We start from the raw sequence: 20,119 nt of genomic DNA on the forward strand, positions 1-20,119 counted from the left end.
ACACTGACAAAATGCACTTGTGACTAATACAAATAAGCTAGAAATGATTAAAAAAAAAGAGAAATGGGCTGTGGCCCCCACCTGCAGAATAACGGCATATTCTGTTTTGGGGAGCTTATTTTGGTTATTACCTTTAATTTGTATCCATTGCATGCCAAAATGGTTGTTGATTCCTAACTGGAAAGGCTGATGTAACAGAAGTGTGATTGACTTGGAGTAGCATTGCATTGTTTTTGGTATTCCCTCAGAGTGTTTTAAAGAGTGCATTTCTTTTAAAATATATATTGAGTTCAGCCCATCACTTCGGCCTGTGTACTTTATCGTTCATTATTTTTTACTCTGTGGCCGGTTATGTGACTGTGCTGTATGTAATGTATGTGTTGCTTCATCAAACTCTTAATCTGCATTAGCTTACAGATCCTCATGCCCTGTGGCAACAAGCTTGTTCCTCCATCACTGTCTGAGGGCCAAAAGCTGGATGCAACCCTCATACAGAAAATATTCAAAAGGGCATCTTTATACCTGCGGCCTTCCCTTTCACTTGAGGTAAGTATGATTCTGTTGAAGCCTGGTGGTCATTGTGCTGAAAAAGCCTCCAGTTAGAAAGTTGAAAATGAGAGTTCATCTTTCATGACGACAATTAGCCTAATCAAATGCCTACATCAACAAAAGAATGGCTTCACCAGAATAAGATTTGAGATTTTGTGTAAAAAAGATGGTTCACCCACTTTTCCACAAATTTGCCCCTTGGACTTCTGTTTTCTGAAAATGGTATTAGTCTTCTATGCTTAAAACCTACATACCGTAAAAATTTTTTGTTCTCAAGTGTTTGAGTGATGACAGCTCATATAGTGATGACAGTTCCGAGGTAGAGGACGACCTCATGGAAGACATTTCTGCCAGCAGCCATCCTCGTGCACCACACCACCCCCACAAGCACCACCTCAGCAGCCACCTCAACAGCCACCTCAACAGCCACCTCAGCAGCCACCTCAACAGCCACCTCAACAGCCACCTCAACAGCCACCACAGCAGCCACCACAGCAGCCACCACTGCAGCCACCAGTGAATGACCAGGCAGGATATCATCCAGATAATTACTATAGTGCATATGTCGACATCATTGAAGATTTGGCGGAGGAGGAAGACGGTGAACTGTTACATGCTATAGTAGTTAGCATGCAAGACCAGACGTAAGTGTGAGATCACCTTTGACACATTCCATAACTTGCTGGTGCGCTTCAGACTCCGCAACCTGACCCATCAATCAGTAAATAACAGATAGTGACATGCTTTGTCCTTGTGGCGTAGAAGAGGCCATGTGGACAGCCATGGCCAGGTGGAGAATTGGTGGAGTCTCAGTCACTTGTTTTGTAGGCTATAAATGTAAACTGAGTAGCAATTGCTGATACCGCTAATAATGATAAAATCAGAATCATGACAATGTTGTTTCAATCGTGATAAGAAAATGTAGCCATATCACCCTCCCTTACATTGCATTACATTGTGAAAATCAACTAGTTGTAAATGTGTGTGCAATTCTCTCTTCTCTCTTGAAGGCTCCCCAAAGAAGATGTCCCAGTCAGTGACATTCTGAAGGAATTGGCAGAGAAAATCGATAGCATTGGAATTTCAAGATTCAACATAAATCGCTCCAATGTTCTTGACGGGGCCATACGGGGTCTTAAAAGGTTGACATTCAGCCCATGCAATACTTTGAATGTGAGATTTTCTGACGATAAGGGGGCGACTGAGGAAGCTATTGACCTTGGGGGGCCAAGAAGAGAATTTCTTCGCCTTCTAATGCAAACCCTGTCAGAGTCCGAGATGTTTGAGGGACGCGAAGGCCATCGCAACTTGGCTCTAGATTTCAGAGGTATGTTTACCATAATTATATGGAATTATTGAAGAATTTAATTGTTGTGCTTCTACGCTGACCATACTTGGCAAGTGATCTGCTGTACTTTCTGTTCTTTCTGTAATCTTTCTAGCTTTACGTGAGGACAAATATTTTATGCAGGAACTGCCATTGCCCTCAGCCTGGTCCATGGCGGTCCACCGCCATGTTTTCTGTCAAAGACTCTTTTCACGGGCATATCCGAGGGAGCAGACCAGTGCCAGCCAGAGCTGGAAGACGTCACTGATTCTGATCTGCGCGACAAACTAACAAAGGTCTGTGGTTGGGGGAAGGGGGTTGCACATTTCATGCACTAATGTGTTGCTGTGTGTATCTATGTTAATTTGAAGTTGTTTCGGTTGGGTGTGTCAATGTAGAGTGGGTAGTGAACATAATGAAGCAGATTACTAGGGTTGTGGTGATGTTGATGCACTACCTAGTGTATGTGTCTTTATGCACAGAGGTGTCAAAAGTAAAAGCAGAGGTTAAAAAATGCCACAGTTTCCTTCCAACACAATTAACTTCACTGAGTAACTGGTCTACAGATACTGTAAACCAATATACCTGATGCTGCGCTGGTTGGGTCAAATTTGTAGGTTTTTGGTAGGTTCTTAGTTAATTTTTTTCAGTAACAACGTCTATCGACCTCATTAGCTACAATGGCATAACTGGTGTAACAGTTGTGTAATGTTATGTGCCAGTGTTGTACTTAAACAATACATTTACTTTTACTTTTGACACCTCTGTTTATGCACTATTCCACAGGTTTCTGAAGCCACGACACTACATGACCTGCAGCTGTCTGTGGAGCCTATCAGCGACTACTTGGCCACCGCTGGCTGCTTAAGGCTCTTAACATCCTTGACCGACAAATATCCACTGCTGGAGGACATCCTGATGTTCCACGTGGTCCATCGTGTTCGGGCACCCTTGGAGCGGTAATTTTGTTTCACGTGGTAAAATAACACATGATGCAGGGTGTCCATGGAGAATTAAAGCGATACTGCACTATAGTGAAGGTGGAAAAAGTTGTGAAATCATTCGTCTGTGTGACATTTTTTTACATCACAAAAATCTTAGCATTTGAACAGGTGTGTTCAGACTTTCTCTGGCCACAGTATGTCATAATGAAAATGCATGACATTGAGTGCTAACTGCAAGTACGTTGTTGTGACTAAAAGAAACGTCCAACAATATGGCATTGTTATGTCTTTGATATTTTATTTTTGTCGTCCCCCCCCATGCAAAATGTTTAGATTCAAAGACGGGCTGAAAACCCTAGGCGTGTTGCCGAAAATACAACAGCACCCAGAGGCATTTCGCCCGCTGCTGTGCTACAACCCTCCCACGCTCACAGCCGACTCTCTGGATTGTCTCTTCACCATCAACTGGTCCGAGGATGGGAGCAACTCCCGGATTGGCGAGAACAAGACAGTGGCATTTTGGAGGGACTTCCTTCAGGATGTAGAAGGTGATTGAATTTCAATGGTGTTGAAGGCACTGGATGTTGTTGTGACACAGGACTATGAGAGGTTAAGGTCACTGAGATGAAATGAAAAGTTCATTGCCAAGGAAAATGTCATATAGGCCCAAGTAATATTACCTTACATTTTTAAAATATGAAGTAATCTAAGTAGAAATTAACTTTTAAAGGTGCACTGTGTATGATGATGGCCAGAGAAGGTTGCAACTATTACCGCCAGTTGCCTCCCCCGGTTTAGAAGGGACGTACCGTATACCGGTATGTATACAGGGGGGTACCCACCAGGCTCTGATGGATACGGGCTGTAATCAGACGATGATCCATCAGCGCTTGGTTCGGCCGGGGATATTGGTTGAAGCATCGTGGGTGAAGGTGAGGTGTGTGCATGGGGATATTCACCAGTACCCGGAGGTGACTCTGGAAATATCTTTTAGGGGAAAAAAGCATAGAGTCAGGGCTGGAGTTAGTACTCGCCTCACGCACCCTCTGATCTTGGGAACAAATTGGCCGGGGTTTGCTAAGCTAGCGGGGGCTATGGGGGTGCGTTCACGGGAGTCAGGGAAATGTGAGTGGTGTGCTGTGTTGAGTGGCGAATCGGAAGCGGCTGACGGCGACGAAGGGGGAACAGACACGGAGGGGGCCGGGGAGGTCCCTCTACCACCGGAGGGTGCCGGGGAGGCCCCTCTGCCCCCGCCAGTGCCCGGTTGAGGATTTCCCCCTCGAACAGTCTAGGGATGGGACCCTTCAGCACACTCTCGATCAGGTGGTGAGTATTGATGGCTCCCAGCTACACCCAAGCACAGCACTCACACACCCACACTTTGTTGTTATTAGGGACAGGCTGTATCGTGTGAGCCGTGACACACAGACAGGAGAGATCAATACCCAGTTGTTGGTACCACAAAGCCGTCGGGAAATGATTTTCCAGGCGGCTCATCACAACCCCATGTCAGGTCACCTAGGGTATGATAAGACACTACACCGGATCATGGCCCGATTTTATTGGCCGGGCATTCGCGCGGATGTGAAGCGGTGGTGTGCATCCTGCAGCGAATGTCAGCTGGTTAATCCGCCGGCCACCCCAAAAGCGCCTCTGCGCCCACTCCCATTAATTGAGGTGCCTTTTGAGAGAGTTGGTATGGACCTCATCGGGCCATTAGACCGGAGTGCACGGGGATATCGCTTTGTACTAGTCCTAGTGGATTATGCAACACGATATCCCGAGGCAGTGCCGTTGCGCAATATCTCTGCAAAGAGCGTTGCACAGGCACTGTTTCATATAATCTCCCGAGTCGGGATCCCGAAAGAGATCCTGACTGACCAGGGCACGTCATTTATGTCACGCACACTACGCAAGCTGTATGAACTGTTGGGCGTCCGCTCGATCCGGACTAGCGTTTACCATCCACAGACCGATGGCCTGGTGGAGCGGTTTAACAAAACGCTAAAGAACATGGTTCGTAACTTCGTTCACGAGGATAGCCGTAATTGGGATAAATGGCTAGACCCTCTGTTGTTTGCAGTGCGGGAGGTGCCTCAGTCCTCCACGGGATTTTTGCTCCCTTTGAACTGCTGTTTGGCAGGAAGCCACGGGGTGTTTTGGACCTATTTAAAGAAAACTGGGAGGAGGGTCCGAGCACAAGTAAAAACGAAATTCAGTACGTTATGGACCTGCGAGCAAAACTCCATTCACTGGGGCAGTTATCACGGGAGAATTTGCTGCAGGCTCAGGAACGTCAGCAGCGCCTGTACAACAGAGGGTCGAAACTGAGACAATTTTCACCGGGAGATAAAGTACTTGTGTTACTCCCGACTTCTACCTCCAAATTACTCGCCGAGTGGCAAGGGCCCTTCGTGGTCACACGACGAGTGGGGGACGTAGATTATGAGCTGGTGCGTTCTGACAGGGGGGGAGCAACACAGATCTACCACGTAAACCTCCTTAAAACATGGAGGGAAGTGGCGTCTGCTTCTCTGGCCACCACGGTGATAGAAAGAGATGAGTTGGGACCGGAGGTCGTTATTAACACCGAATTAGCCCCGGTCTGTTGCGGCGACCATCTCTCACCCGGTCAGATGGCAGACGTTGCCACGTTGCAAGGGCGGTTTGCTGATGTGTTCTCCCCGCTGCCAGGGCGCACCTCTCTCATAAACCACCGCATAGAAACGCCCCCGGGCGTGGCCATTCGTTCACGGCCCTATCGGCTGCCTGAACACAAGAGGAAAATTGTTCAGGCGGAGCTTCAGGCTATGCTAGAGATGGGAGTAATAGAAGAGTCCACCAGTGACTGGTGTTGCCCTGTCGTGCTGGTACATAAGCCGGACGGGTCAATCCGGTTCTGTGTGGACTACCGCAGGGTTAACGAGGTGTCCAAATTCGATGCTTATCCAATGCCCCGGGTCGACGAACTCCTGGATCGGCTAGGCACTGCTCGTTTTTATACGACACTGGATTTAACCAAGGGCTACTGGCAGATTCCCCTTTCTCCAGAGTCGAAGGAAAAAACGGCCTTCTCCACTCCGTACGGTTTGTACCAATTTGTCACACTTCCTTTCGGGTTGTTCGGGGCTTCAGCCACCTTCCAACGGCTCATGGACCGAGTGCTGCGTCCCCACTCATATCGTCGCTGTCCGATGAAAACCTCGTATGTCCATTTTTGCCGATTTTGAGATTTTACGATGGATACAATGTCCAGGTTCATTTCCGTATACAGTATGCGTCATGTACCTAAGTGACCAATGAAAAGTTGTGAAATCATGTCATCTGATTTTCAAGTATATCCATTTGGTGTCAAAGCTGTCAATCACGCCGCGTATCTCCCGCTCTGTGGAGCCATCTCAGCTGTCTCGTGTCATCTCATTAGCGTCTCTGGAAGCGCATCATCGGGTAGCTGAATAACACTTTGAAGGTAAGGTGTTTCGTTTTTTTGTCAACTGTACTCAAGTTTAATCTAGTTGCAATATATTCACAACTGTTATTTACCGGTAGGCCTAAATTATCTAGATTAAGTAATTGTCATCTAATTAAGTAATTGTCATCTAATATTTTTATTGTGAACCTGGCTGACGAACGTAAGATAATAACTAAGCTCTCCACAGGCTAGCCTAGTGCAAACAAACTCGTGACATTGATACGATTCAAACAATCATGTTTTTTTCTGAGTCAAAATGATCCAATTGTAGCCTATAATATAACTGTCGTGATTGTCACTAGAAAATGCCTCACTACCGTCTAGAATGGTAATTGTCATCCAATATTTTTTATTGTGAACCTGGCTGACGACGAAGGTAAATGTAGTAGGCTAGGCTAAACTCTCCAGAGGCTAGCCTACTTCTCCACAGATTAGCTTGCTTGCTGCTTGCTAGTTGGTAAATAAACTCAGTGACATTGATACGATTCAAACAAATATGTTTTTTTCCAGAGTTTAAGTGATGAAATTATAGACTGTAATGTTACTATCGTGATTGTCACTAGAACATGCCTCACTCGTACCGCTTGGTAGAGGCTGAGCATTTCCAACACTATACCCAACTTGCTACGATTTCATTTGCGGAGATGTTAACGCACGGATTTCCGAAGTGAAGCTATGTTGACAGGGCATAGCGCTATATTTTTTCTGATATGGTTTTCTCCCTTCCTTCAGGATGTCTTTCTCTGTTAAGGAGCTGTGTGAAATGGTCAATGTCAGCTATGATAGGGTACTTGAGGCGAACGTGAGGGTCAGCAATGAGGAGGAAGGTCTGTAGGAAACTAGAATTGAGTTAGCCAGACAGGAAAGTCTACACTGTAGGCTATTCATTACTCTAAATGGTTTCCCTCTCTGTCATTCTTAGATTCAGTTGAAAGTGACGGTGGAGATACAGCTGCCAATGAGGGTAAGTACTTTAGGCTTAAATTATTTTTTCTCCCAGTAGCAGCTACCTACTATTCTGCAACCCAAAGCCTATTGATGTGTTGCACATTAAGATGAAAGCCTGCCACACTTGTTGTTCTGATTCCCTTGATCAAGGAAGGAATCCAAATACTAACTCATCAAGTTGTATGTAGCTAAATTAAAAATGATTACTCATAGAGAATTCAAAATGAATAGTTACTGTACGTTTGCTGGTCAAAGCTAATGATGCAAGCTCAGTTCTGAATTATTCAAGCATTGTAGTGTGCTGAATGTATTTTATTGTTGTTAGATTCTCTGGAAAGTGATAATGACAATCTCACTGAAAGTGACAGTGAGGGTAAGTATCTTATTATTCTCATTCTCAGATTAGGCTAAACTACAGCCTCCACCTCACATTGGTTTGACAGACTAAAGCCCATTACTAATTACAAATCTAGTGTATTTAATCAATTATGAGTCAAAATGAATGCAATCTTATATCAGAATGATGTCATAAGTGCATTTGTTGTACTAAATGTGTTCCTCTATATTGCTCTAAGACTCACTTGAACACGATCCTGAAAATGACCCGGATTACACACCTGTCAATGAAGGTGAGTAACTTATTGTCAATTTGTTTTTTTACATTTCTGTAAGCTACTAATGGGCTCAGCCACATGCACACATGCACACACACACACACACACACACACACACACACACACACACACACACACACACACACACACACACACACACACACACACACACACACACACACACACCACAGCAAATGCCAAACTTTAATGCATGCCTACACACTGACACACATACTTCCACATGCTAAGAAACCATAAGAGAAATGTGAATTTGTGAAACATGTTTCTTTTGTTTTTCTTTTAATCATATGAAGATGCTGTTGCTGTTGACCGGGGAAGGTCAAGGAAGAGGGCCAACCCAGACGCTTGGAAGGGTAACATCCAGAAAAGGAGAAGAATGAGGGGCCAATCATATCTTGGACGGGAAAAAAATGAATTCATCAACAAAGAAGAACGAAAAATGGAGGGGCGGTGCCTGGCTGAGTCCTGCCAGAAATCCAGCAAACTACACTGCACCGAAATCGATGAAGGGAAGAGGGAAGAAATATTCAAGTATTTTTGGGGGAAATTGGACTGGAAAGAAAGGAAAATCTACGTGAAGTCACTGGCGGAGGTTAGTGATGTCAAGCGGCGCCGGACAGAAGCGGTTCAGTCTCGGAGGTCAGCATCTCTCTGTTGTTTTTTATGTGTTGATGGTAGAAGGCTCAGAGTTTGTCAGCGGATGTTCCTGTCAACCCTTGGCATCAAGCAGTGGATTTTTTAAAAATGGGTTGGAAGAAGAGAGGAAAGTCCTGAGAAGACGGCAAGAGTGAGGGTGAGGACAGAGGAGCGGGACTTCCTAAAGTCCTTTCTTCTTGATCTGCCGAAAGTACCATCGCACTACTGTAGGTCCTCCTCTTCCAAGATGTACCTGGAGCCGTTATTCAGGTCAATTAATCATCTCCACTCACAATATAAGCAAACATGTGCAGCCAACGGCATCCAGCCTCTGTCAAGACAAGTGTTCAGTAACACCTTTAAAGAATTAAATCTGTCATTGTTCCATCCAAAGAAAGATCAATGTGACACTTGCTGTGCCTTCAAAGCCGGTAACATCGAGGCTGCTGTGTGGGAGGAACACTGCGTTAAGAAGGACGAGGCACGAGCAGAAAAGGAAAGCGACAAACAACTTGCAAATAACACCACCTTGGTTGCATGCATGGATCTGCAGGGCCTTCTCCTCTGCCCAAAGCTTCAAGCGTCTGCCCTCTACTTCAAAATGAAGCTCGGTGTCCATAATTTTACCATCTACAATATGGCATCACATGAAGCGACAAATTACCTTTGGCATGAGGGTGAGGGGGGGGTCTCTGCCAATGAGTTTGCCTCCTGCATTGTGGACTATCTTGAAACACACCCCACTTACACTGAATTCATTCTATGGAGTGATGGGTGTGGTTATCAAAACCGAAACCTGGTCCTGAGCAATGCCCTCTTAAAGTTTGCCACTGAAAGAAAAAAGCAAGTGACGCAGAAGTACCTTCAAAGAGGCCACACACAGATGGAATGTGACTCGGTGCACAGTGTGATTGAAAGAAAATTGAGGAACCGAGATGTACATGTTCCAGCTGAGTATGCTGCAGTCATTCGGGGAGCTCGTTCAAGTCCAAAACCATACGAGCTGAAGTATGTTGATTACAGCTTTTTCCAAGACTTCAGCAAAGTGAACATCAGCAAGTCAATTCGACCTGGTAGCAAAGTTGGCGATCCTACGGTGCATGACCTCCGAGCAGTCAGGTTTGTACATACTACTTTTTCATACATGAAACATTAGCCATATCATATTAAAATATTTTGTTTTAAAAATCTAAACTTGCTTTTGGTTCCCTCCTTTCTCTGTTCCCCAACACCCCTCTTTTCTTTCATCTCTCTATTAGATACAATGTGGATGGCAGTATGGAGTTCAAATTACTCCACTCCGACAACTGGCAACCCTTCACATCCCCATCCCTGAGGAAGACGTGTGTCAGCGTGGCCCCACTCTATACATCCCCCCAGAAAATTAAAGCACTGAAGTTCAAGCACCTTCAAGAACTGAAACATGTCTTACCGAAGGACTTTCATCCATTTTACGATGCACTTGACCATGAATGATGGTCAGCTCAACAAACAATTAACATACACACCACTATTGAACGTTATTTATGTATTTATTTATTTATTTATTGATAAAAGCAAGTGTGGTTTTTCTGACTACCTAGATAAATGTGTTATTGATTAATGAAATGTCAATAAATAGAACAAGTTATTGTTTATGTGCATGTTTTAAATGACTTGGTTTTATCTGTTGAACTCTTGGAATTCCTATCTGCCAATCTGACAGGAAAGACATGATTAAAATCTTGCATTTAGGCAAGTTGCTATTTTATAATTCCACCTGTAGTAGCAGTAGTGAGCCTAATTAGTCGTGCTTGAATCACCTGAAGAAGAAAGGGGAATAAACAGGAACGGGCTAACTAGTCCTTGGGCCAGACCACATATTGGTACCATCTGAGGGGGCAAAACTTTACCTATATTAAGTTGTTTGTAAGACTGATATAAGCATATTAATATATGATAACCCTTGCACAAAAGCAGCTTTTTATATTTTTGGGCTATATTACCGTTTTCACTGCTCAGCGCTTTAGCGAGATTTCCCGAAATCGCACATGTTCTAATATCATCTTAACAGTGATATAACTTTGGTCATTAATTTTTGTTGTATATGTGTACATTATTTGTTAAAGTCAAATGTTGCAACTATTGGAAAAAAATAAAGTTTGATTTTTCATACATGTTTTGTTGTTATCTCTTTAAAATCTGATTCTTAGATGGCACCAAGATCAGCCTTTATACGCGTATGTACATTGTTGTATTCGGATGACAATAATCGTGTGCAGTTGAGCATTTACTTTCAGTTTTTAACAGAAGAAAAAGGAAAATGTATTTATATAGAAACATGGGGGTTCTTAGCCAAGGAGATAGAACCTTTTGGCTAAAAAGGGTGCTATTTCATGCACGCGAGGTGAGCTTCGTTTACAGTATGGAACCTTTCTGAAGACGCTTATCCTGTAGTGTACTGGATTAAATCGGTAAGTGACAAAAATCTTTCATCTCCTTCATTTCATTCATATTCAGTAGCCCTACATCTGCTGTCTGCAAATCAATAGCCTCCTTTAGGTAAAAAAAATAAATAAGGGGCGTTCCTAGTAAGCGTCCGTGGGCGTTAACTGGTCAGCTGTTAGCTAGAATCTACGAGTTTGTTGTCCCTGAATGATGTTAGCAGCAGCTAGGTATCCTAGCCTGTCACCCTGCTGGATCCATCATTAAGATACTTCTTCTACGTCCTTGCCAGGCTGACAATAAAAACAACTATTAATATCGATCGGTTAAACTTCCGTTTGCCATAAAATCTCTCACTGGGAACACTGAACTTGTCCACATCCTCAACCGGCTTGGACATAGCATTTCATATTCACAGGTCCAAGAGATTGATACAGCCCTGTGTCTCCAGAAGATGGAATATGCTAAGGATGACATCACACTTCCAGTCAACATTCATCCATGTATGTTCACAACACTGGCATGGGACAACATCGACCGACTTGAGGAGACAGTCAGTGGAGCAGGCACCTCCCATCGTGTTAATGGCATCGCTGTGCAGGCAAAAGTTATTGGGCCCATACAACCACAAGTCATGCCAGCATTGTCCAAATCAAAGGAGAGGAGCATACGCCCTGCACTAATGATGCTACCCATCTACAATGCTGGGCAGCGGGTGGGCCCACCAACCACTCAAAGTGTCAACGCCAATTCTACCACTCAGGTTCAGACTGCAAAGGAAAAGAACCTTGTCTGGCTACTCACTCGAATGTCTGCCCCTGAGATACAAAACATCAGCAGCTGGACTGGATTTAACATTCAGATCCGCAACAATGTCACAGTGGTCCAGGACACTGTCAGCTACTTGCCAACGATCAATGCTCCTGCTACTGAATTGGCTACGGTGCATGAAGTGTTAAACCGGACACTCAGCATCAAAGAAGCTCTGCAGTTGAACAGCATCGTCTGTGTATTCGACCAAGCACTCTACGCCAAGGCTGCAGAGATAGTGTGGAAGCATGAGAAATTCAATAACATCATCATCAGGATGGGGGTATTTCACACAATCTGTAATTTGCTCTCCATTCTGGGAAAACGATTCCAGGATGCAGGTCTGAGGGATCTCTGTGTGGAGTCAGGTGTGATTGCAGAAGGGTCGGTAACGGGTGTGATGGAAGGGCGGAAGTACAACCGTGCAGTCAGACTCCACAAGCTTGTGTATGAAGCAATGATGAGGCTTGCCTGGAATGCCTTCCTTCCATGGCTAGAAGGCAAGTATCCCGGAGAGGTTCACCACCTGGAAGCAGCCCTTGAGAGCATTGGCAACTTCCACGACGATGTGTCTCAGGCATCACTTGGAGAGCTCATGGAGAATGCATCGTGCAACTGCATCATGGAGTTGTTTCAAGCCTTCCTGGAATCTCTCAGAGGTGGGCAAGGTCTTTCAGCATTCTGGATATCCTACCTGGACATGGCGGAGATCATGCTAGGACTACTTCGCGCTTCTAGAGAAGGGGACTGGATGCTACACCTTGCATCTATCAGACAGATGATTCCTTGGTGCTTTGCATATGACAAGGTGAACTACGCCCGTTTCCTGCCCTACTACTACGCATCAATGACAAGACTAGCTGTTGACCAACCTGAAGTACATGCTCACTTCATGCAAGGTGGTTTCTCGGTCCAGATTGGTAGCAGGAATCCCTTTGGGAGAATTCAGTGGACCAGACATTTGAGGAGACTGTAAATAAGGACACACAAACACCTGGAGGAACAAAGGGCTTCAGCCTCAAACCAGCAGCTGTCACCAAGTACTACATGACATCAGAATACCGGAGTGCTTACCTGAGACAGCTTAGGGGCATGGTGGGTCAACGTGATTCACATCTCAATCACCCAGATCTACAGATGCCTAGAATCAGAAGAGATGAGGCTGATGTCCAGTCCCTTGTTGAGCTCATGGATACCAGTTGGTTAAATCCATTTAGTCAAGACCACTCAGATGTTATCAGCTTGTCAACTGCAACTGTTGCCCCACCAGCTATAGCAGCAGATCTCCTTGGTGCTCACAAGATAGGAGAAGAGGCATATCAAGCTTTCAAACGAGAACGACTAGAAGCTGGAACTACAAAGTTCCATGACAAAATGTCAAAAAAGAAGCTGAAAACATTCTCAGACATCCAAAAAAAGCCACGCAACCTAGGACAAGCCAAGCAAGCAGTTCTGAAGGCTGATAGAAACTTATTTGGCCACATGATCCTAGTGGCTGAGAGCCGACAGCTCCACATGAGTGATGTCTTAGCTCATCCCCTGGGTCCTCTGCCATGGGCCCTCGCCAATGGTGATGGATCTTTGCGCAACACAAATAAAGCTGCTCTAGCTAGAGAGTTGGAGAAAAATGTTGCCGGGTCATTCTCCAAAAACGGTGGATATTGCTGTCACACACTTTTGTAGACTCCAAAACTGCCAAAGTTGTCCTGATAATCACATACATTATATATATTCAATTAATAAAGACTGTTTTGGTAATGTAAAAATAAACTCTATTGGTCTAATGATTAATATTTAATTTTATCAACTTATTTAAAATGGCACATTCATAGAATCGCTGTGTCACAATTACAATACATGGAAGTGGAAGTGTATAATTTCATTTAAAAATACATTTTTTAATTAAATTAATCAAATTTATATGTTCATTAACATTACATACAATGACTAGGACATATAAATAGTTAAGAAATAGTTAAATATTATTAATAATATCAAATAAATATCTGTCACCCAAAATTATGTCATTGGTGTTATCGCTACACAAAACACTTTATTTTGAAATTTGCATGTCACTTCTTTGGACTTCCTTCGGGTCAAGAGGTAATTTCCTGTGGTCAAGTGGTCAAGCACATGAGGTAAGTCAGATGTCTTGCTTCATTTTTAAAAAATGTCATGATTTCTTCTAGATTTGTATATGAAGCTGTGAAGCCCGTCATTGGTGTTACTCAGTTTATAGCCATGGGGTTGGGAAAAATTAAAATAAAACTTGAATACATCAAATAAATTTAAGTTTTTGATAACACTGAAAGCATGTGGTCTCACACTCAGCAGCCATTTTGTTTTAATTGTAGTTTTTTCCCCAAACTGTCATTGGTGTTACTGTCATTGGTGTTACTCTTCTTCCTGTATAAAAGGTCCAACAAAAACATCAAGTGGAGAAAAAAACTTTACCAAAACAGTTTAATTATTTTATAGTTATTTGTATTGTATAGTTATTGTATAGTTATTTTGTTTTGCTATTGTACTTTTCAATATTTCAGGTATGGCCAAATTGAGTGTTGCTGAAAAGCAGAAACTATACAGGCAGCGGAGAGATACAGACAGTGTTGTGCCAGTTCACAGCTTTTCTGAACTAGTTCAAGTTCAGTTCATACATGCTCAAAGTGAATAGTTCACGTTCAAAGTTCACAATTTTAATTCTGAACTAGTTCAAAGTTCAGTTCATTTCACTTTTTTCGTGAGATATTCAAATAAATACTTTTTTTCACACTACGAGCTAGAAATCACTATACGTTCTTTGAAACTGTTCATTGTAGACATTTGCTCATAACACTGCTATTGTGGGTTTCTTAACAGGTGCTGAAACTTGTAGCAATACAGACAAGATAGACCAGTTCTATACTTAGTGCAATGAAATCTACTAGCATTCAATTAAATAAAGAATATATAATATGAAATATGAATATATTATTTGATATATATGATATTATATATACCTATGTGTGTGTATGAAATGAGCAAAACTCTTGAATTGCATTCACACTGGATGGATGTTTTAATTCAATGTGCCGTTTCAAATTCGAGAAGGACGTTGTCGATGTCCTAACTTGTTTTTGCTGCGCAGGTGGACACATCTTACACAGGAAGGAAAGATTTTTGCCGTCGGGGTCTTGGTTTGCAAGAGTGTAAAATTGTTTTAAATGTTCGTGAGGAGAATCGGAGTCCGTCTCCGTGCCATCACTTCCACTAGCCATCTTGTTTTTTTTTTAAATCGCAGCGCTTTCTCTCACTCTCGTCATTGGTCTCTGTATCTCTCTCTCTCTCGAGCCTCCAGCCCTCCGCGCTCTCGGCGTTGCTATGCGTAAGCCGCTCTGCTGCAATTCATCATGGGTAACGTCGTGCGGAAGCCAGTACGTTTCAACTATTCAACTCAACTATTCTCAGCCGGACACTACGTTGCCCTCAATGCATTGCGCATACAGTGCCAAAACTATTTCTGCGTTGATACATGATTTAAGCGGCACCTACAGGAGGGAGGAACTTTCTCTCTCGTTGCGTTTCAAAAGAGAAAACAGATGTCACTCAGTTTTCAATGGAAAACAAATGCCAACGTTCATTTACAGTGATGTCTGCCGTTCATGACACATAATGTGAACTAATTCACGTTCAAGTTCTTTATTGAAAAATGTGTTGCGTTCAGTTCAACGTTCACGAAAAAATGAGCGTGTTCAATGAACGCGTTCTTTTGAACTCGTTCACGCACAACACTGGATACAGACCCTGTACGTAGGGCAGAGTACTTGAAGAAACGGCGTGAGGGTTATGTCAGTGATATCGTCAACAAAAAAAGGAAGAATGTAGGAGAGTTAAGTGAAAGAGAGAGGAGAGCTCAGCGAAAGGCATGGCGTGTGTACCAAGCCAGATGCAGGCAGCGAATGAGGGTAGTCCAGGCAGTCTTGACCCCAACCTCTTCTCCAGACAGATCACCAAGCATCCCAAGGTAGACCTGGCACATGTTAATACAGGTTTTTTCTTTTGTCATCTCAGCCCCTTGTGGCATGTAGTATTTAATATACAGTAGTTCATCAGTTTCTCTTTATCTCTGAGAGAGAGAGAGAGAGAGAGAGAGAGAGAGAGAGAGAGAGAGAGAGAGAGAGAGAGACACAAAGAGAGAGAGAGAGAGAGAGGATATGTATGTGCATTTGTACTGTATGTGTATGTGCATGAGTGATTGAATGAGTGTCTGAGTGACTAATAATGTGTGCAAAGTGTCAGTTTGCATGTGTTTGTCAGTGAGTTTTGTATTTAATATTCTTACATACTTCATGTTGTTGATAGGCAAAGAGAAGAAGGAAGAAGAGTCCGTAGGAGTCATAATCAAAGACAACAAAGAAAAATACGGAAATTGAAGAACGAATTAGAACAACTCACAAAAAAATGCAACAAATACAAGAAGCAATGGTCTCGTTCCACAAAACAACAACAAACAGCAAATCCTGGGAGTCCATCCACAAGAGTAAGACAAATTCTTCAAGGTCAGTCTGTCATATCACCAGTGAAAAAAACACTGACTTTCCATTATGCTCTGCTGGATGATTTGAGGGAAAAATACAAAGCCTCCACAACGGGGAAGACAAAGAGGGCTATTGCCTCGATTCAGCATGGAAGAAAAATAAGAAGATGCAGGTTCCAGGCACTGTGTCAGAAGAGCTTAAGCTTCTCGTACAAAGCTGGTAAAGAACATAGGAGCAGGTGTGAAGATGCCTCTGGGAAAAGGGCGTTGGTGAGACAGTTTTACCTGAGAGATGATGTCAGTAGAATGACCACAGGGAAAAAAAACACCCTCACCATTCGGAAGGTCAAGAAACAAAGAACGCTTCTTTGTGACTTATTGCAAAACCTTCACATGAAATTTGTAGCTGAATATGGAGATGTGTCTTACACCTTCTTCTGCAGACATAGACCCTTTTGGGTGGTTAAGCCAAATGCACAGGATAGAGAGACATGCCAGTGTAAAACACATGAAAATCTGCAATTCATAGCTGACACACTTCACAAACATGGTCTCTTGGATTCCAAAAATGTGGATCAAATGGCTGACGCCACTGTTTGCAATGCCATATCACCACACAATGCAAAGGCCTGTGCCTATGGCGACTGCATGGCATGCAAAAACACAGCATACCCCCTTACCAAACCAACGTCCACAGATGAGGTTACTCTAACCCAGTGGTGTCTGGTGAAGACTGACTCCAAACAAGAGCAGGAGAAACAAAGCACCATCACAGTGAAGAGAGATGTGACTGTGACAGAAGATGAGCTAGCTTCTCAGTTTCAAGAAAGGCTTTTCCGCTTTCGCAGGCACATTTTTAACATCCGGTGGCAGTACAATGCCTACAAGCACCTCCGACAAAACCTTACTGCTAAGGACTGCCTTATCCATGTTGATTTCAGCGAGAATTTCACCTGCAAATACGCCAAAGAAATTCAGTCGGTGCATTTTGGGGGGTCACACCAGCAAGCGACCCTCCACACTGGAGTTCTGTATGTGCATGAACAGCCCCCCTTGTCCTTTGCTACCATTTCCCCCTGCAGACGGCATAATCCAGTGGCCATATGGGCTCATCTGGACCCCATCCTGGACATGGTGCTGAGTGAATACTCTGATGTGAAAAACCTGCATTTTTTCTCTGACAGGCCAGCAACGCAATACAAACAAAAGGGCAACTTCTATATGATTAGCTCGGAACCACACCAAAAAGGCTTCAAAAATACAACCTGGAATTTCTTTGAGGCAAGCCATGGGAAGGGTGCTCTGGATGGGGTGGGAGGAGCCTTGAAGAGGTCTGCAGATTCTTTGATCTGCCACGGAAGAGACATCCCAGATGCCAGAGCTCTTTATGAGGCATTGATTCAGGCAGGTACACAGGTGAAGCTGTTCTTTGTAAGCGAAGATGTGGAGGAGAGGGCAAAGAGAATGCAGCAGGTTCCTCTTTCAGCAATTAAGGGGACAATGAAGATCCACCAGGTTTTGAGTTTGACCCCTGGAAACATGAAATACAGGGATGTAAGTTGCTTCTGCCAGGCAGGCGAGAATGTGTGGGACTGCCCATGTTTCAGTCTGCAAGATATCGCAATTGGATATGTTCCACCCACACAGAAAGCCCAATCAGAGCCACAATCACACAGGCCAAATGTGATTGAGAGCCATCACTGCGGGCAGTGGTGCATTGTAAATTATGATGGGCAGCTATATCCTGGCATTATCCTGATGGTGGAGAACCATAATATCCAGATCAAATGCATGCACAGGTCAGGCAGGTATGACCTGAATAAGTTCTACTGGCCATCTCCAATTGAGGATGTGAACTGGTACGAAGATCATCAAATAATGTGCCTCATGCCAGAGCCAGTCGCTGCCAACAAGAGGTACATTGAGTTGGATGAAAAGATTTGGGCGTTCATCAAGGAAGAGCTGGGATGTTGAAGTGAGGAATGGAGAAAAGAGTTTATCAAGTTCAGGAAATGAGTTTATGATATGAGTTTAGGAAATGAAAATGAGCGTTATGAAATGAGTTTATGAAATGAACGTGTGTTTATGAAATGATTTTAAATGAGTTTATGAAATGAACGTGTGTTTATGAAATGAACGTGTGTTTATGAAATGAACGTGTGTTTATGAAATGATTTTAAATGAGTTTATGAAATGATTTTTTTTTTAATGAAAATGAGTTTATGAAATGATTGTAAGAAATGAAAATGAAATAAGTTTCTGGAATGAAATGAGTTTATGAAATGACTTTATAAATTAGTTTATGAAATAAAAATGAGTTTATTTCCAAAAAAGTAGTCACTGTTGTTATTTGATGTTATTGCATGTCATTGGTGTTATGGCACGTCATTGGTGTTACTTAATGTTTTTTTCAGTGATCGCCTGGTACACATGGATTATTGTTATTGATCACCAACATTTTCTTTTTCATCATTTATTTATTTATTCATGAGGTGGTATGTTTAAGTAAGTATCCAAAAACTTATATGCATATTCTTCAACTGATTTTTGTTTTATAACGAAAACATTGAAGGCGCAAGTGAAATGGATGTCCATAATGCTGATTCTGCACTTTTTTAAATTAAGTTTCATAGGTTAAATCAAATATTTTTTTTGTTTTATTGTTCCAAGTGTTTTCTTTTAATGGAATATTCAAGTTTTAGGGGTAGCACTTTATAATAACCATTCCCTATAAATGGTCAATTAATGGCTTATTATTGAACAACTAATGGCTTATTTAAGTATTTAGAAATTATATAATGATAGTTAATTATTGTTAACCGTTACTAAGCTATTTATTGCAAGTACTTTGCAAACCATTTACAATATTTTGTCAGATGGCCATTATAAAGTTGCAGCTGGTGATAGTTACACCATATTGATTGCTAATGAGTAATTTGTAGAGTGTATATTAGTTATCTATAAGAATTACCAAGATGGCTATTCTAAAGTTGCCACCGATGGGAATTCATTAAAAGTATGTTGTCTGTAAACCATCTATAAACACTGTCAAGATGGCTATTCTAAAGTTGCCATCGATGTGAAGTTATTGAAAGTATGTGGTCTGTAAACCATCTATTAACACTGTCAAGATGGCTATTCTAAAGTTGCCATTGATGAGAACTGCAATTGCAAAATATAAATCAATGGGTTAAATTGCAAATGACACTAAAAATGATAGATTAATAGTATTAACAGACATAAGAGCTGATTTCACGGTCAGGTTCAGACATTTATTGAACTTAAAGTGAAGTTAAGACAAACATATGGCAAGTAACCAAAACATGACTCGCCGATTAAAAATAATAAAAAACAAGTAAAAAATATTGAGGTCTTGACACAAATAACAACCCTCCTTTAATAAATGTGCGCGTGTGTGTGTGAGAGTGAGAGACAGAGAACAATAGCACAACAAACTGGACATAGGCCCTTTAAAGAAACAGTCCACCGTACTTTACCAATGAAATATGTTCTTCTCAGAAGTGAGACGAGATGATACATACCTCTCCCAGCGTTGTGCGACCTCCCAGTCAGTCAGACGCGCTGTCACTCCTGTTAGCATTTGTGGCCAACGGTAAGTTTCGGGGCTTAAACTTACCGTTGGCCATGCTGAGTCTAGCTCATGGTCTAGCTACAAATGCTAACAGGAGTGACAGCTCGTCTGACTGACTGGGAGGTCGCACAACGCTGGGAGAGGTATGTATCATCTCGTCTCACTTCTGAGAAGAACATATTTCATTGGTAAAGTACGGTGGACTGTTTCTTTAAAGGGCCTATGTCCAGTTTGTTGTGCTATTGTTCTCTGTCTCTCACTCTCAC

The 20,119-nt window shown here is 42.7% G+C and overlaps 1 protein-coding gene and 1 long non-coding RNA gene across 4 annotated transcripts; both read left to right on the forward strand.

Moving 5' to 3' along the window:
- Positions 1 to 1,179: 1,179 nt before the first annotated feature.
- Positions 1,180 to 3,376, forward strand: LOC134879983 (G2/M phase-specific E3 ubiquitin-protein ligase-like). The gene is made up of 5 exons (XM_063906613.1): positions 1,180 to 1,193; positions 1,560 to 1,876; positions 2,021 to 2,172; positions 2,663 to 2,835; positions 3,154 to 3,376. Exons 1-5 carry the CDS (start codon positions 1,180 to 1,182, stop codon positions 3,374 to 3,376), a joined length of 879 nt encoding a protein of 292 aa, XP_063762683.1.
- Positions 3,377 to 6,036: 2,660 nt separating this feature from the next.
- On the forward strand, positions 6,037 to 8,601 carry LOC134858798 (uncharacterized). Of its 3 annotated transcripts, XR_010165000.1 has the most exons (5): positions 6,037 to 6,289; positions 7,215 to 7,256; positions 7,566 to 7,613; positions 7,816 to 7,869; positions 8,169 to 8,601. It is a non-coding gene; the product is annotated as an uncharacterized LOC134858798 (long non-coding RNA). The 3 variants fall into 3 exon arrangements; XR_010164999.1 differs by lacking the exon at positions 6,037 to 6,289 and having other exon boundaries at positions 7,162 to 7,256; XR_010165001.1 differs by lacking the exons at positions 6,037 to 6,289; positions 7,566 to 7,613 and having other exon boundaries at positions 7,152 to 7,256.
- Positions 8,602 to 20,119: the final 11,518 nt, after the last annotated feature.

This window comes from Eleginops maclovinus, chromosome 2 (assembly GCF_036324505.1).
Source record: "Eleginops maclovinus isolate JMC-PN-2008 ecotype Puerto Natales chromosome 2, JC_Emac_rtc_rv5, whole genome shotgun sequence".
NCBI classification, from domain to species: domain Eukaryota; kingdom Metazoa; phylum Chordata; class Actinopteri; order Perciformes; family Eleginopidae; genus Eleginops; species Eleginops maclovinus.

Coding starts and splice junctions, on each gene's coding strand:
- LOC134879983 (XM_063906613.1), top strand. Junction 2,173..2,662: donor TGCGCGACAAACTAACAAAG/GTCTGTGGTTGG, acceptor ACTATTCCACAG/GTTTCTGAAGCCACGACACT. Junction 2,836..3,153: donor GTTCGGGCACCCTTGGAGCG/GTAATTTTGTTT, acceptor CAAAATGTTTAG/ATTCAAAGACGGGCTGAAAA.